Source organism: Mangifera indica, chromosome 9 (assembly GCF_011075055.1).
Source record: "Mangifera indica cultivar Alphonso chromosome 9, CATAS_Mindica_2.1, whole genome shotgun sequence".
NCBI lineage: Eukaryota > Viridiplantae > Streptophyta > Magnoliopsida > Sapindales > Anacardiaceae > Mangifera > Mangifera indica.
Genome location: NC_058145.1, coordinates 1,747,187 through 1,765,106, shown reverse-complemented (window position 1 = coordinate 1,765,106; position 17,920 = coordinate 1,747,187). Strand labels below are relative to the sequence as shown.

The 17,920-nt window shown below is 30.8% G+C and overlaps 1 protein-coding gene and 1 pseudogene across 3 annotated transcripts; one reads left to right on the top strand and one right to left on the bottom strand.

Moving 5' to 3' along the window:
* Nucleotides 1-3,546: 3,546 nt before the first annotated feature.
* LOC123224691 (disease resistance protein RPV1-like) lies at nt 3,547-8,481 on the top strand. 3 transcript variants are annotated; one of them, XM_044648383.1, is made up of 6 exons: nt 3,551-3,838; nt 4,033-4,568; nt 4,802-5,888; nt 5,994-6,296; nt 6,413-7,765; nt 7,855-8,481. In XM_044648383.1, the coding sequence occupies exons 2-6, from the start codon at nt 4,105-4,107 to the stop codon at nt 8,317-8,319; spliced, it is 3,672 nt and encodes a 1,223-aa protein (XP_044504318.1). In that variant the 5' UTR covers nt 3,551-3,838; nt 4,033-4,104; the 3' UTR covers nt 8,320-8,481. The 3 variants fall into 3 exon arrangements, with proteins under 3 accessions (XP_044504319.1, XP_044504318.1, XP_044504317.1); XM_044648382.1 differs by having other exon boundaries at nt 3,551-3,916; XM_044648384.1 differs by having other exon boundaries at nt 3,547-4,568; nt 7,709-7,765.
* Nucleotides 8,482-15,054: 6,573 nt separating this feature from the next.
* LOC123224818 lies at nt 15,055-16,347 on the bottom strand (annotated as a pseudogene).
* Between the last annotated feature and the right edge of the window lie 1,573 nt (nt 16,348-17,920).

Below are 17,920 nucleotides of genomic sequence, written 5' to 3'. Positions count from 1 at the left end.
TGTCATTCTAACCAATATGTACTAAAATGACATCATTTTAGTACGAACCGACTTTAAAGCTTGATTCGAGCTGAACTTAAGTTTGGTTACTTTAAAACTAGTTGAGCTTGATTTCCTTTGAAGTGAGCTCGTCTCTGTGTAAATCAAATCGATCTCAAGCTCAGTTCGGCTGGAATCTAGCTCTAATTAAACTCAAAGTCCATTGTAACTTTTTTTTTTTTGGCAACGAGGCCGCTAATAAATACAATTCAAAGTTTTAAGTCGAAATAAGGATACATTTATTTATCAATTTTGAACACCAAAAGTTTCACTAGTGACAGACTGAATCAACTTTTGAATGAATACGTATCTTCATGAAAAGTATTCATTTACATGTAAAATGCTATTGATTTGTATTGATTTTGTCACCTAAAAATAGTGATAGATGTAGATGGTTGAAAAATGATATAAGTGGTGTAATTTTTTGGTCCATAATCTCCATTTGTTATTAAAATATTGTCATTTTTGAATAAATAATATCATAATTTTGTTTTTCAATTTTAAAATTCAAAATAAATTTGGTTTAATAATCTGACATATTGTTAAGATGTTATCATTTTTGAATATATAATTTTTCATAATTTTGTTATTAATTGTGACCTAAAATATGTTTTGAAAGTTTGAAAATTCATATAGTATTTAACTAGTCTTATCATCCTGAGTGCACGTACATATCCAACTCTTCTATGCTTCGTTAAGGTGAGATTTTTAGAGGAGTAATGTTATGTACAATTATAATTCAAAATCATTAAATCTAATAATAACATATCATCAATGATACCTAATTTAATACTTATTATAAATGTATATAGATTTATTATTTGTAAAAGGGTGTTACAATTAATTACAATTTTTTGTCCTTCAAATGATATTTTCTTGTGAAGAAGAATATGAGAGTGTGCTAAAAGTTTAATGTTTTCTGGCTAAATTAGACTGAAACAATGCTATGTGTACACAATTTTAAATATTTAATTGGATGTGTGTTATTATGTAATTGAATATTGTTTTATCCTTAATTTAGAATCAATCAATTATATGATGATATCTGATCTATCAATCCAATTGATTTATCAAAATCGGATATATTTAGTTTTATTGATTTGACACAAAATAACCTCTAAGCTGTAATCAAATAATAAGAACCCAGAAAAGAAAACTCATAGACACAAAACTTCTTCCTTCGTTCACTTTAATATTACTTGTTTATAAAAAGAGAAATCTGGCTATTCTTGCAAAAAATTTTTAAATCTAATGCATGAAGAAAAAAAATTTGCTATAATTTATTACAGCAAAATTTCATCATTTTTTCTCTTTCTTCTCTTCCTTGTTTTCCTCTTTCTCCTCTTCTTTCTTTTCTTCTTTTAAGTAAAAAGTTTCCCTACTTTCTTCAATTTCCATTTTTAAGTAAAAAGTTTTACTTTTAAATTTTATTAATTAAATAGGCACCGTCACATACGCTATGTAATAATGCAAGTTTAAGTCAAGTCAATAAAGAGAAATGGCAGAGCGTCCCATGTATTGTCCAAGAAATTTCTAGAGGAGCAAAAATTCTTTTCTACGAAGAAAAATACAAAACTTCAGGCAAATCCCAAGAGTTGAAAAAAAAAAAATAGACATATAAAAATAAACAAGAGAAAAAGAAAGCACAAAGATTACACAAAGGAAAATTCTCTTAAATGGGTTCTCTATCCTTTCTCTATTTTTTCTACTTTCCAAAGAAAACTTCATCTGCTTTTTAATTTATAGGCCAATTTTAATCCATAAAAGTCATTGCAGATCATGCGGCTGTCAATAAATCTGATGATTTTTTACTCTTCATAAATGACCTATCATAATTGATATCCATCACCTCTCAAAAACTGGGCCCAAATTTTGGCTGAAAATTTGCAGGTTCAAAGACATGATTTTACCACCAATTTTGACTAACAAAAACTGTTATTTTTAAATATAGGCCAAAAGACTATTTCCCACTAAGTTTTAACCCAAACCTCCAAAATACATTTATGGTAATTCAAAAACTCAAAAATTTATCTATAAACTAACTTTGGATAAAATTTTTAATTATATGAAAAAGTAAAATCGTTATTTTATCATTAAATACTAAAACCTTAAGGAGACAATTGGATCTAGGGGTAAAAAGTTTTACCCTGGTAATCTATATTTTATTACTTATATTAATTTTAATAATCTATCTTTTATTATTTATATTACTTTATTTGGTTTATAAGTGATAAGAGATTTTTGTACTATTTTATTACTAATAGTGATGTGATAAGTAATATAAAAGATAATTTGATTATTATTTTTACTTTAAGTATTAAAACATTACCAAAGTAATCTTAATTTTATTATAAATATGTTGTTATTTATTAATTTTTTTAGGATAAAATAATTTTATTTTCAATTAATATAACAAATAACATAAAAAATATTTTAGAATAATTATACCTAAATGTATTTAAATAAAATAATATACTAATATTTTTTTATTATCTCTAATCAAATACAATAATTATTTATACTTATCCATTTTTATTAAAATTTATTAAACATAATAATAAATTATACTTAATAATACTTAAAATAATCTATTTTTAAGATAATCTTCTAACTTTGATAATAAAATATTTTCTAAACTAAATATCTCTCAAAAAATTAATATCATTTTTTTCATATTTTAAAAATTAACATTTCACGTGTAATATACAATAATGCAAGTTTGTCACATACGCTGTACAAGAATGCAAGTTTAAGTCAAGTCTATAAAGAGAAATGGCAGGACATCCAATGCACTGTCCAGGAATTTTTGCCGAAAGAAGCTCGAAACTTCTTGGTGGGTGCATGTGGTAGCTCATCATCTGATGGGTTTTAGCTCTTGGCCTGCCATAATTGACATCCAACACTTTTCAAAAGTTGAGCATTAATTTTGGATGAAAATTTATGGGGTCAAACATATGATTTTGCCACCAATTTCACTAATAAAAACCTTACTTCAAACTATTATTAATTAAATAGGGCACTCACATAAACTATGCAAGTTTAAGTCAAGTCAATAAAGAGAGAGAGATGGCAGGGCATCCAACGCATTGTCCAATAAATTTTTATTGGAGCAAAAATTTCTTTTCTACGGAGAAGAACACAAAATATAAGGACAAATTTCTAATAGAGACTACACAAAGAAAAAATCTCTTAAATGGCTCTATCCTTTCTCTGTTTCTTCTTAAAAAAAAAAATTCATTAGCTCTCTTATTTATAGACTACTTTTAATCAATCAGAGTTGTTACAAATCATGTGACTGCCAATAAATCTGATGAGATTCCAACCATAATTGACATCCACCATTTTTCAAAAGCTGAACATTAACTTGAAAGAAAAATTTGTGGGATCAAAGGCATGATTTTGCCACCAAGTTTCATTAACAAAAACTTTTGCTTTTAAATATTATTAATTAAATAGGGCACCTACACATACACTATGCAAGTTTGGGTCAAGTCAATAAAGAGAAATGGAAGGGTATCCAATGCCTTGATTTTTGCTGAAATGGGGCGAAATTTGTTGGTTGCTAGCTTGAAACTTCTTGGTGGGTGCATGTGATAGCTCGACATATATTCGAGTCTATGGTCTGGGTTATCTTATCTTGATCTCGCTACTGCATGAAAAACATACAAGTTCATTTGTCTTTCAAGTAATTAGAGTGAACCCTGAGAGAAGAAGAAACCAGATTAGCTCAGTTACCATTGGTAATTAACTTCTGATTCACTGCCAGTAAATCGGAACAATCAGCAGATCTTATTACCATGTAAGCAGATTTTTAATTTTCTCTCTCGTAAAAAAGAAATTCTGCAAGTTCATGCAATGAGTGAAATTCACGACAATGGTAAAATTCCAAAATATTATTTAAACTATACTAGTTCGAGGTGTGTGCAGACTGGATACAGTAAAAATTTTATATAAAGTTATCCTTGTTAACTTTTGTCTTCGTTTTCTCTGCAGTGTGAAGAGGGAGACCGGATTTTTTAGCTCTATCCGACAGATCTGATCAAAGCCTCTCATCAGTTCCAGTTGATGGCTTCGTCTTCCAACATTCCAGAAGTAAAGTATGATGTTTTCCTTAGTTTTAGAGGCGAGGACACCCGGAATAATTTTACATGCCATCTTAACGCAGCTTTGTGTGGTAAAAAGATTCAAACTTTCATCGATGACAAACTCGACAGAGGAGAAGAAATTTCACCATCTCTATTGAAGGCAATTGAACAGTCAAAAATTTCCATTATCATTTTGTCAGAAAATTATGCCTCTTCCAGCTGGTGTTTAGAAGAACTTGCAAAGATCCTTGACTGCAAAAAGATGGTAATACCAATTTTCTATCACGTTGATCCATCACATGTAAGGAATCAAACTGGAGCTTTTGGGGGAGCATTTGCCGCACTCGAAAAGCGCTTTGAGGAGAGGTTAGATATACTACAGAGATGGAAGACTTCTTTGACGGAAGTAGCCAATCTCTCTGGATGGACTACTGATAGCAAGAAGTACGTATATATTTTACTTGTTCTCTTTGAAAATATTTTACTTTGTGCTATATTTTTTAAGCCACCTAAAGAAAAGAAATATAATTTTATTTGGAGAATTTTCCTTAGTGAAAAGAAGTGACATATCTTTGATCAAGTAACAAATTCATTAGATTAGCTATTGGAATGAAATATGTGATGTCTTTCTCTCTTTGATTTATTCATACTAACTAACATTCTTTATATCTTTTTAGGTCTGAATTTAAACTCATAGGAGAAATTGTTACAGACATATTAAAGAGACTAACAAAAATGTCTCCAAGTAATCATAACGACTTAATTGGAGTATATTCTACCATCAAAAAAATTGAGTCTTTGTTGGAAATTGGGTTCAATGATGTTCGTATCATGGGGATTTGGGGCCTTGGTGGAATAGGCAAGACATCTATTAGTCGTGCAATATTTAACAAATATTGGAGTGATTTTGAAGGTTCTTTCTTCGCTGAAAATGTTAGGGAAGAATCAGATAAAAGTAGGGGACTAACTTCCATGCGTAAAGAACTTCTTTCCGCAATATTAGGGGATAGAAATGCCAATCTACAACTCACCAACACAAAAGAAAGACTTGTCCGTAAGAAAGTTCTCATTGTTTTTGATGATGTGACTTCTTTAAACCAAATAGAAAATTTAATTAGAGATCCCAAATGTTTAGGTTTAGGAAGTCGAATTATTATAACATCACGGGATAAACAAGTTCTTAAAAATTGTGGGGCAGATCAAATATACAAGCTTCAGGGACTACTTCATGATGAAGCTTTTCAGCTTTTCAGCCATCATGCCTTTGGACACAATGGGTGTACAAATAAAGAATACATGGAATTATCAGAAAGGATAGTAACATATGCTAAAGGTGTCCCATTAGCTCTCAAAGTTTTAGGCTCTTCTTTATTAGGAAAGACAAAGAGAGAATGGGAAAGTGCAACGAAAAAATTAGAAACAAGTCTTCATAAGGATATCCAAAATGTGTTGAAAATAAGCTTTGATGGATTAGATTATGAAGAGAAGCAAATATTCTTAGATATTGCATGCTTCTTTAGGGGGCAAGATAAAGGTCTTGTAATAGATGTCATGGATTCTTGTGGCTACTCTACAGAGATTGGGTTAAGTGTTCTTATTGATAAGTCTCTTGTTATTGTCTTGTATAATAATAAGATAATAATTCATGATTTACTTGAAGAAATGGGTAGAGAAATTGTCCAACAAGAATCTATTGAAGATCCTGGTAAACGCAGTCGTTTATTTCACCATGAAGATGTATATCATGTTTTGACAAAAAATAAGGTGAGGAAAATACATTACTTATTCATTTTTATGTTATATATAAACATAAAAAATGCATTAACATTCGTGTGTATAATTTCTAACTCCATTTCTCTTGTTGATTAGGGGACCGAGACAATTAAAAACATACATCTAGATGTATTTCGAGTAAGAGAAATGCACTTAACTCCCCACGTTTTTTCAAAGATGCAAAACCTAAAATATCTCAAAGTCTATAGCTCGTACTATGGAGAGGGTTTTAATAAACTGTATGGATTTCAAGACGTGGAATTTGAATTCCTTGAGCTAAAGTACCTCTCATGGCCTAGGTATGCATGGAGATCATTGCCTCTGAAATTTCATCCAAATAATCTTGTTGCACTTGAGATGCCTCAAAGCAACATTGAACAACTTTGGCCCGGGGTCCAGGTACTTTTATATTATTATTTATATGAAATTAAAGCACATTGTGAATTCCAAATATCATATATATATACTAATTTTTTATGGTAAGCCTTATTTGTTTAATTTCTTTTTCATTACAGAATATTGTAAATTTAAAACATATTGACCTCAGTGGATCCAAGTATTTACTCAAATGTCCTGACCTTTCATTGGCCAAAAATCTTGAGATTCTAAATTTAAGAGGCTGTACAAGTTTGATTGAGATTCACTCATCTATTCGGTATCTCAATAAGCTTTCTACCTTAGATTTGACATATTGCATAAGCCTTTGCAGTATTCCATCAGAAATTTATTCGAAATCTTTGCGAGTAGTTTTTTTCACTTGCTGCTCAAAATTGGATGCAGTGCCTAGTCTGTCATGTAATGTTGAAGAGTTACACTTATATGGAACTAAAATTAGAGAATTGCCTTCATCAATTGAGAATCTATCTAAATTAGTAACTTTGAATCTTTCCAATTGTACAAGGCTTGAGAGTCTTCCTAGCAGCATTTATAAGTTGAAGTCTCTTGAAAATCTTCATCTTACTTGGTGCTCAAATCTCAAGTTAGTTCCAAAGTTGTCATGTAACATACAAAAATTATATTTAGAAGGTACTGCAATTAAGGAATTGCCCTCATCAATTGAGTGTCTATTGAGACTAAAAATTCTGATTCTTAAGGATTGCTCAAGGCTTGAGAATCTGCCAAGCAATATTTTTAGTTTGAATGCTATTGAAGATATCTATCTCTCTGGTTGCTCAAGTCTTACGATAGTTTCAAGCTTCCCATGTAATATTAAGAGGTTATGTTTAGATGGAAGCGCGATACAAGAACTACCCCTGTCAATTCAGTCTCTATCTAAACTAGAGAGATTGAATCTTGCAGATTGTTGGAGGCTTAAGAGTCTTCCGAGCAGCATTGGTAAGCTGAAGTCTCTTAAATATGTTAATCTCTCTGGTTGTTGGAAACTTAACAGTTTGCCTGATGAGATAGGAAATTTAGAAGCTTTGATTGAACTTGATGCTTCTGGTAGTGGTATAAGGGAAGTGGCTCCTTTATCAGGTTTGCAATGTCTCAAGTATCTAAATCTATTTGATTGTGGTATCACTGAGTTACCCAGCAGTCTTGGCCAATTAACCTCACTAGAAAGCTTGAATACAGGCAGAAACAAATTTGAGAGCATACCGGCAAGCATCATAAATCTTTCTAATTTGTCCCGGCTTCGTTTGTGGGACTGTGATGTGCTTAAATCCTTACCAGAGCTTCCATCAAGCATACAACTTATAGAAGCATGGAATTGTAAATCACTTGAATTATTATGTGGTTTATCAATTTTATCGTCCACTACAGGGAGGTTTAAGGCAATTAATTTCGTCAATTGTTTTAAACTGGATCAGAGTGCCCTTGAAGACATTGTGAAATCTGCTCTACAAAATATTCAACAAAGTGCAACTGTATGTCAATTTCTCCTTTTATTTGTTTTTTTTTTATAAATAACAAATCTTGTAATTTCATACTTGATCTGAAGATTTTGACTGTACAGGGATCAACGAGTTTCCGACATGATCCAGATGGCTATATATGTTTTCCTGGAAGTTCAATTCCAGAGTGGTTTACCTTCCGAACTAAGGGATCGTTTATTGAGCTGCCACCGGGCTGTTTGAATGATGGCCTACTGGGTTTATCTTTCTGCATTGTTATATCACTCCAAAACGATCATAATCCGATCGAAAAGTTGATAGTTTACTGTGAGGTGCATGTCAAATCACATGGTGGGCAATATGAGAAAAAGGCTGGAAAGTACTGGGAACCTTGGCTCCTTCAGTCGTTTATTGACTCAGACCACATATTCATTGGATGCACAGATTTTTGGTATTCGTCCACTTGGTTGTCTATCAATAGTGAAGTTCTGTTTCATTTCTTTATTGGAGATAGGGACGGTAGACGTCTTGAATGTAACGAGGCGAAAGAGTGTGGCGTCTTGTTCCACGTTCCACAGCGGACCTAGAAATGAAATTTAGGAGGGCAAGAGTAAAATAATTTCATCAATGGTGTTATGTAAAAATCTTTAAGTGTTATTATTTGTCTAATTATTAGTTCAAAATTTTGTTGTGCTTTTAACAGATTCTTCATCGATGGATGTTATATGATAAAAAAAGTTAGTGGTAAAGTCTGTATTCATTTTTTTGCACATTCAATCATTTCTTCTATTCTCTACTCTATTCTTCTTTGTTGCACCTCAAACATCTACTTCAACATTACTATTATCTATTGGTTAGTTTTCTACTTCAATTTAAAAAAGAAATCAGTTTGCATATTGTGACCAGTTGCAAAGACTTGTTCGTCTTACTAATCATGTATATAAAAGAGGTTACAGGTGAAATTGAAATTGATATGCATGTGATTGAAGACAAAAGCATGTACAAAACAATTTGCTACGGATTAATTTTGTCTTTGTGATATAAAAGATAAACATTAAGCACAAAACTACCCTTTGTTCAAATACCTTACAAACAATAAGTAGATAACCCAAAACTGACCAATCTTCTTTCAAACAATCACTCTCAGTTCCCACACAAAACAAACAATCAAAGATTCAAACAAGCTTAATCATATTTTAAAAATTTCTCTTTTCTGTCTGCAACTCCGTCTTCTTATTATTCTATTTCTCTTTGTTTTCCAAAACTAAAAATTATTTTACCTCTAAGTCATCGTTTTGTTGAGATGGGGAGAGATTTTCTCAGCTTGGCTTCAAAGACTTTGCCAGTTACTGTGAAAGAAGAGGCATGTGACGAAGCTAAGTCACAAAATTTCATTGATGTAAATTTTTCTTCATTTTCGCTGTAATCAAATAGACTTAGTGCATTTTTAAACAAAACTAAACTTGAGAAAGCAAATAGGTATTTCTTCAAAATAATAAACAGAGGATGAAATTGAGACCTGAATGAATAACTAAATATCAATTTGAAACGGAGGTGAAGAGGGGAAGGGTTGACCAAGCTGTAGAGAAAATGGTCAGAAGCGGCTACCCTATTCTGTCAGTGTTATTCAATAAAATTGGAAAATTATTTCTGGTATAAAATTGTAAATTGTAATATATAAAGACTGACATAATTGAAAATTCATTAAAACTTAGGATTTTTTTTTTTGAAGGATCCTCCTTGGCCCCTGCTCAGTCCGCCACTGTGTTCTACCTTCTGACTAGTGGAGCACCACATGCCAAAAAACAAAAGTTGGCCTGATGAGATGTTTTCAGTTGCTAGATTCGTACTTTTGAATAATCAACTAAATATTTAAATAATGTGTAATCAATTTAAAAAATATTATAATATTTCTATAGGAAAATTGTCAACAGTATCACATGATATGTACAAATATGACATATTTAGTTTGGGGGGAAAAAGACCATTTTCCATCCAAATTTTAGCCCAATTTTAAAGTAACACCCATGGGAGATGAAAAGCTCAAACTCTCACCCATAACCAAACTGCTGTCTAATTTTTCAGTTAGAGATAAAGGTAAAATTAACATTTTACCTATAAACTTTAAAACTTTAAAATTTTGTTATTTCTTCTCTCCAAGTTTTAACAACTAACATTAACATGAACAAGACCATTAAATTCTGAGCCCAGTGTTGCCAGTTAATTTGATTTTTTTATTCAAACGAAATTACATAGTCGCCCTTTTATTTCAATTTTTCCACTAGCAGAGTTATAATTTGGGTGGGAAAATGTTCATAATGTTAATTAGGGGTGTAAAAGGTATTTGCACCAAACCTTGGGTGAGAAAAGTTAATTACTTAATAAAATGAGAAAAAGAAGGCTTTAATATAAATTTAATATTTAAATGATTTTTTAATTTTTGTTAATTTAAGATAATATGATAATTTTGAAAAGTTGATTAGTTAGAAATAATATGATAATTTCACATACTAACAATGTTTTATAATTCTTTTCTATTAACAAAGTTTAATTTTAGATTAAAAAACATTATTTTCTCACTCATGGGTGAAAAGGACTGTAGGCCAAACCTTGGGTGGGACAATGTAATTTTTTCAATTACGTGACAGTGGCCAGCGACAATTCAAAACAAACATATATAATTTCCCATTAACCTAGTAGGGTCTTGTGTGTTTATTAAATATCATCACTACACTCTCATGTTTTCAATTATGTTTTTCAGGTTATATATGTCATGGTTCTAAAAATCAACCCAAATCGGTTGGCTTTACCCATTCAACCAGGAATTGAGAGCCAGTCCACTTCTTGATGTTAGCATAAAAATTGAGGAAACTTTTTATTCTGCCACATTAAAGTGTATGTTATGCATCACCAATTTCATCGACAATCAATCGGTTCTACTATCAATTGATTTAGATTGATCATTTTGCCGGATCAATACCTAGTTCTCACTTGAAAAGATTAATAAAGGATTCTTCATTTATATAAAATAGAGTTATGTGAATGCATAATTGAGTACATATACATATTCTTAATTTAAAATCATTAAATTATAATGATTCATATTTAATTATATATTTAAAAATATATACATATAATTTTATGATATAAAATCTATGGTAAAATTCTCTATATATTTATATTTATATTTACATACATCCAAAAAAATAAACAAGTCAGCTTTACCATCGAATATTTTAATGCGCTTTTGACAAAAGACAGAACTCAGCAAAGAATTCTTAGAAAAAAGAAAATTAAATAACTGCGTCTACTGTACTACAGAAGTTATTATGCAACTGAAGCTCTCTTCTTTCTGTAAACAATTCTTCTACCTTTTAATTTGTCAACCATTGACGCCTGAATTCCGAACCTTGGAAGTGATAAACTTTTCTTTGCAATTTGATCATAACGTGAATTACAGTGCTGTTAAAAAAATTTCCGTAAACCGAACTGAACTGGGGCAGTATACAAACTGATAAGTGGATTGGAAAATAGGATAGTCAAAAATCTGGTTCAGTTGTTGGTTAGGATTTTGGCTAAACTGTTTTTCCTTTTTTTTTTAAATTTCGATTCGGTTATTAATCTTGTAGTATTTATAAACAGGTTAACTGAACCAAATCAGTTTGAAGGTTGGAAAGCCTTGTTCAAGAGTTGAACGCTCATTCCATTTTCCAGATTGCTCGCTTAACAAACAACAACATTGTTCCACTGGTTGTTCATCATTCTGAACAAATTGAAGAAAATGTAGAGTCTGAACCAAAAAAGCAGTTCCAATGACTGTCATAGAAAATTCGTTTCAAAACTGGTTTAACTGAAATTCAATCTTGTTATACAAAGTTATCGGTTCAGTTAAAAAATAGTTTATCTTTTAACTGATTCAGTTTTGGTTTAAAATTTTCTTCAAATCAAAATGGTTCAATTAAAGTAATAAACTGATTTGATTAACCAAATTTGAATTATGGGTGAGACCGATGAGGAAATAGAGATGGGTCCAACTGAATCTACAGACAGACTAGCCTACATATGATCCGAGCCGGCTCAGTCTTGAAAGTCAATTTAGCTTGATTTAGCTCAACTCAAATTCGTTTGATTAAAATTCGAACTGAACTCGAATAAGAAGATTTGGCTTATTTTTTAATTCAAGCCAACAGGTGTTCGGCTCGGTTTGAATTCATGGCTCGAATCAGTAGTTCGGATTCGTGGCTCCATTCGGCTCAAATTAGCTCGAATTCATGACTCGAATAAGAAATTTTGAATATTATTTGAGTAAAACGATATTGTTTTGTCAATGAACTGTAAACTCAAGCCACAAATCCAAGTAATACATTCGAATAATCAATTCGAACCATTGATTTGAGCTACGAAATAGAGTCAAACTCAAATTAAATCGAATTGAGCCATTTTTCATTTGAACCAAACTCAAGCCGGACTTAATTTTGGCTCAACAAACTCGAGCCAAACTCTAGCCTCTACTCTGCTCTACTGGTGCCGTCTGGGAGCATTCAGCTTGCTGCTCTGCCTCTGCTGGTACTGTATCAATGTCCATACTGCTGTGTGATCTTGCTGTTGGTGCTGTCTGGAAGCCTTCTGCTTGCTGTAGTGCTGGTGTAGCAGCTGTGAATATGTACTTTTTCTGGTGTTGCTCTTTGGTTCAACTTGATGCAATGGAAGTTGCAGGTGTCGTGGTATTGAATGCAGTGTGCTGTTTCTGCTAATGCTTGTCTTCCTGGTGCTCGCTTTCCCTTTTGGATGCTGACCGTGTGTTGAGGAAAGGCTCTGAAAGCTCGAAGTTCTGCATTGTTGTATCTGTTGCGGTGCTTTAACATTGGTCACTCTCTGAGCCTTCTAGATAGTCAGCTGTTCGGGATATCCTCTGTATTGTAGCCTGCTGTTTTGCCTTTTCTGGAGCTGGCTGAGTATGGCTGCTGATCTGGACTGGTGCTGCAGAATTTGGTTGTGTATGGCTGTTGGAAGTTTTACAAATTGCTGGCTATTCCTTGTTGGCTGTTCAAGAGTTTTGGAAATGCTGCGTGCTGCGAGCTGCTTCCTGCTTCCCCTTCGCTGTTCTTGCAAGGGTGGAGCTAAGGAGGTTACTGTTCCTCAAGAGCTTGGTTCATAGGTTTGTTCCTGCTGCAATGGCTCTGTTTTCAGTAGCTATTGGGGCTGCCTTTGGGATCTGCAGGGTGATAAGTCTGATGTAATGCTGTGTATTGTGTTTCTCCATTTTGGTTGCCAGTTTCCATGAGTCTCAGGTACAGCTATTAGTACGGTCCAAATAAAAAAAAGGTACATATTTTAAAGTATATTGAGAATTGATACGATATGATATGTGTGGGTAAAATTAACGACATGAACCAACACTTTTTTTATCTAAATTGAGCATGCAATTAGGGATGAATAAAAATAGGGTTGAGCTTGAACATTCTTTAACTCGAATTTAACTCAAAATATAACATAATTTAATTTGATTTGATTCGAATCAATAGTTCAAATTTGTAGCTCGGTTTGGTTTGAATTTATAATTTGAATTTATGACTTGGATTCATGATTTGAGTTTATAGCTCATTGACAAAATAACATAGGTTTAAATATAAATAATTATTATGTTTGATAAAATTTAATAAAAATTAGTAGATATAAATATTTATCATGTTTGTTTAAAGATAATAAAATAATTCTAAAATATTATTTTAATTAAATGTCTTTGAGTATAATTATATTAAAATAATCTTTATGTTTCTTATTATATTAATTAATAAAACTATGTGTACTGAATTTAGGTACCTAATTCGAGTATATAGATGATATGTTATCATGTGATCGGATGATTTTGAATTAAAGATAAAATAACACTCAATCAAATGATGACACATCGTCTATGTATATGAATTGTATACTAAAAGTAGGTCACATAATATTACTGTATATTAATTACAAATAAGGTTATTTTTGTTTCAAAAAAATTAAATAATAAGAATATAATTATAATAAAATTAAGATTAACTTAATAATATTTATATATATAGTGAAAGTGGTAATCAAATTACTTATTATACCATCTATTACATCACCATTGGTTAGAAAAGATTACCGAAATATTTTATTTCTTAACAAACCAAACATAATAAAAGGTATAGTACTAGAGTAATATTTAAATCCCTCAATCAAACACTCTCATAATGTATATAAATAATGATGTGGCATCCTCACATGATTAGAGTAATACAACAAATACAAACTTATTTATATAACTTAATGTGGTATCATTTGATTGCATAATTTTGAATTGAGAAAAAAAAAGCAAATAATTATATTACCAAATCACAAACTTTCATCTATTTTTGTATTTTGTGAAGATAAGTTTGTATAATTTGTTTATACGTATAGTATTTATTATTGAATATCTATTTTAAAATCATCTAATCACATAACAATAATGTCTTATTGTATAGAGTATTATTGAACTCCAATATATAAGGTCACCAATTTGTCCACAAACAATGCATTGTGTATAGATATTGCTTTGTAATCAGCATCAATTAGTTTCCATAATGGTATTAGAATAACATATCATATCATGTATTAAAAATATAATTTTTCACATAATACATTTTATCATATAATACATTTTTTAAAAATAAAAATAATAAAATTTTTAATTATCACATTATTATCTTGAAAAATATAATAAACAACTCTTAAAATTGGACCACCCCTCATTGAAACAAACCCAAAGACGAATAAACTCATAGTCATAAAATCATTTATGCATAATTGAACCACCCCAATTGCTTTAATGACAAGAAATAAACTTACAAAAATAATACTATTTGTATATAGTTTTGAATATTCAATTAAATTCTAGATGATATATTATTATATAACTGGATGTTAGTTTATTATTAATTTAAATCACTCAATCACATAATGACACATCATTTATATATTAAATTGAATGTTCAAAATCGGGTGCACCTAGTTTGATTGAAACACACAAATGAACCAAAAATCACAACTACTAAATATTAATTAATATGAATTGAAGTTTTTTAACACCTACAAAGAAGCATGATACTCAAAGATCAGAAATTTCATGGTGAAAATCACATACAATAACACTATATATATACATTTTTAAATACACAATTTAGTACATATATTATATTTCATTATGTGATTGAGTGATTTTAAATTAAGGATAAAATAATATACAATTATATAATTATATATAATCTATGTGTTCTATTATATATTCAAAAGTTTATGCACATAGCTTTGCCCAATCACATGATAGTGCAGGCATGGGGATTGTCATCGTTGCATAATGAAGCAACCGTTTTATCAGACGCCACAGCGACCGAATAAACAGCAGGAGTGCGGAAGAACGTATGAGCACCATTACTGGTTCCATGTGTATCATTATAATGGCTCACAATGTAGCTTGGATACTTATAAAATGAAGCAAAATGAGAGCATCGTGGAAATGGCCATGGCTCTGCTGCTTTTCCAACTCGTTTAATGGCTTTCAGCACCTTCCTTTCCTACACTCCAAACTCTTACCTTAATCTTTTGCATCTCCATTTCTATCTCCACTCCTTCAACTCCTGGAAAAAATATCACAACCCAAAATTGAATCCATGAATCTCAAGGTCCATCCAAGTAGGGGTGGATACAAATAGAGCCCAACCCGAACACCCTTGGCTCAAGTATGGTTCGAATGTAAAAAAGTTTGAATGAAATTTGGTTCGAATTTGTCAAACTAAAATTAAGAGTGATTCAAGTTCCACTTAAGTTTATGGTTCAAAGCAAAGACTTAGATTTGTAGTTGGATTCATTATTCAAATTTGTAACTTATTTCTAAAACAATAAAACTGTGCGTACATATTTTTGATGTATAATTTGTATATACAAATGATGTGTCATCCTGTAATTAGATAATTTTGAATTAAAGATGAAATAACGTCCAATCATATGAAAACACATCATCTGTATATCTAAATTATATATAAAAAATGTATACACATAATATTGTCCTTGACAAAAGGACATTATTTTATCTAATGATAGGTAAAACAACGTCATTTTAACAATTACTTCAGATAATTTAAATCGAAACATGAGTCAATTTTGAATTGATTTGAGTCATTTACCCGACTTATGGTTCAGACCAAACCGAACTTCCACTAACTCGAGTTCAGTTCGGTTTTAAAAATGAACTCAACCTCCTTACTCAAATTCGGTTTGAATTTAAACTAAACTGATTTTCAAACCCTAACTAGCTTTGTTCGGGTCCAGCCTTACATTATGGCTTTTGTTAGGACTAAAAACATAGTTAAGGTTCAATTTCCACTTGGATGAACCCATTTTTCTGATTAAAGAAACAAGACAAGAATTTAAGCCATACCTTTGAGCTTGAAGAGGGCTTTCTTTAACTTGAAAGCACAGCCTTCACAGTCCAGATTTGGAACTCCGACCTCCACCACTGAAAATGACATGCATTGTTAAAATCCCATTTTCAGAATGGCTCTTTTGGTTAGTTTTACATGCAAAGAAAGAGAGAAGAAACTTACAGACATGGCTACTACGAGTTTGAGCTTAAGCTTTTTAGCAATGGAGAAACTGGTTGGTTGGTGATGAAATAGTAGAAAAAATTAAGCAGTAGTTTTATGTATCGGTATTTAATGCAATTAATTGAGGCTCCTCCCTGCAGAAGAATTTGTTCACGTGAGAGACATTATGCCCAAACCACAAAATACACAATACATTTGTCAATGCATCAATATGCTTCAGTATATTTATGCCATGCTTGTAGTTAAATGACGGGGAGTAAATGACATTTACCCACCCAAAGTTTGGCTTGAAAAATTATTCCACTCCTTCATAGTATAAACAACATCTTTTCATTTTAAAATCAAATTTTGTTAATAATAAATTAACTGTGAAAGGTCAAAATAATAATTTTATTATCTATAAATTAAAAAAAAAATTTAAAAAATGACTATATGGTCATTAGCCTCATATGTTTTAAACATACAATTTAGTCTTTTAACAAGTTTGAAATATTGCATTTATACACCTAAAACCTTAGCCATCATTCGATTTTACCATCATTAGCGGTGAAGACAATGTTGGACGGGATGGAAACTATGATACCATAGAGGGAATGAGTTAGAGATTGATAGATCAATACTGAAAGTGTCTATAGAAGGTATATTAGTATCAAATATGAGTCATTAGAAATGAGATTATCAATTCGTTTTAGAAGAAAATGATTTTAATACAAATTCAATATTTTAAATGACTTCTTTAGATTTTTGTTAATTCAGGGGTCACAATTCATTTTGTTTACATAGTTTAATATTTTTTTTTTTGTAGGAAAATGTTATTTATGTCATCAAAGAATTAAAAAGTACGTTTATGGTAAACCTTGGGTGGGAAACTGTGATTTACTCAATGATATTATCACCTTTGAATATACAATTGTTCATTTTTTGTTATCAATTATAACCTAAAAAATGTTTTGAAAGTTTGATTTGAGTGCACATACATATCGAACTCATTTATGCTTTGTTAAAATGAGATTTTTAGAGGAACGATATTATTTGTATTTATAATGATACCAATAATAATATGACATAATGTAATTGATTGTTTCTTTATTTTTAATTTAAAATTATTAAATCACATAGTAACACTCCATTTTTGTATGTAATTTTATTATTTGTAGAAGGGTGTTACAATTAATTATATCTTTTAAATGATATTTTTGAGTGAAGAATAATATGACAGTGCGCCAAAAGTTTAATGTTTTGTATACCAAATTTTAAATATTTAATTAGATTTGTCAAAACTGAATACGCTTAGTTTTTTTTATGCATATAAAGTAAGGTTTTTCAGGTTAAAAACAAAATCTAAAGATTTTAATAGTGAAACAGAACACATGAATAAGACTATATTTTAACCGGTTAATTAATTAATAGATAATAATTAATTAACTAACTAAAAAAAGAGGAATACTAGGGTTAAAAAAAAAAAAAGAAACGGATCCAATTCCCGAAGAAAAATCCCGTCCCGCCGTCAAGCAAAACGCAAAATCTCTCTTTCTTTAGTTTCCCGTTCCTCTCCGTCTGTGTGTTTCCCCTCTTTGTT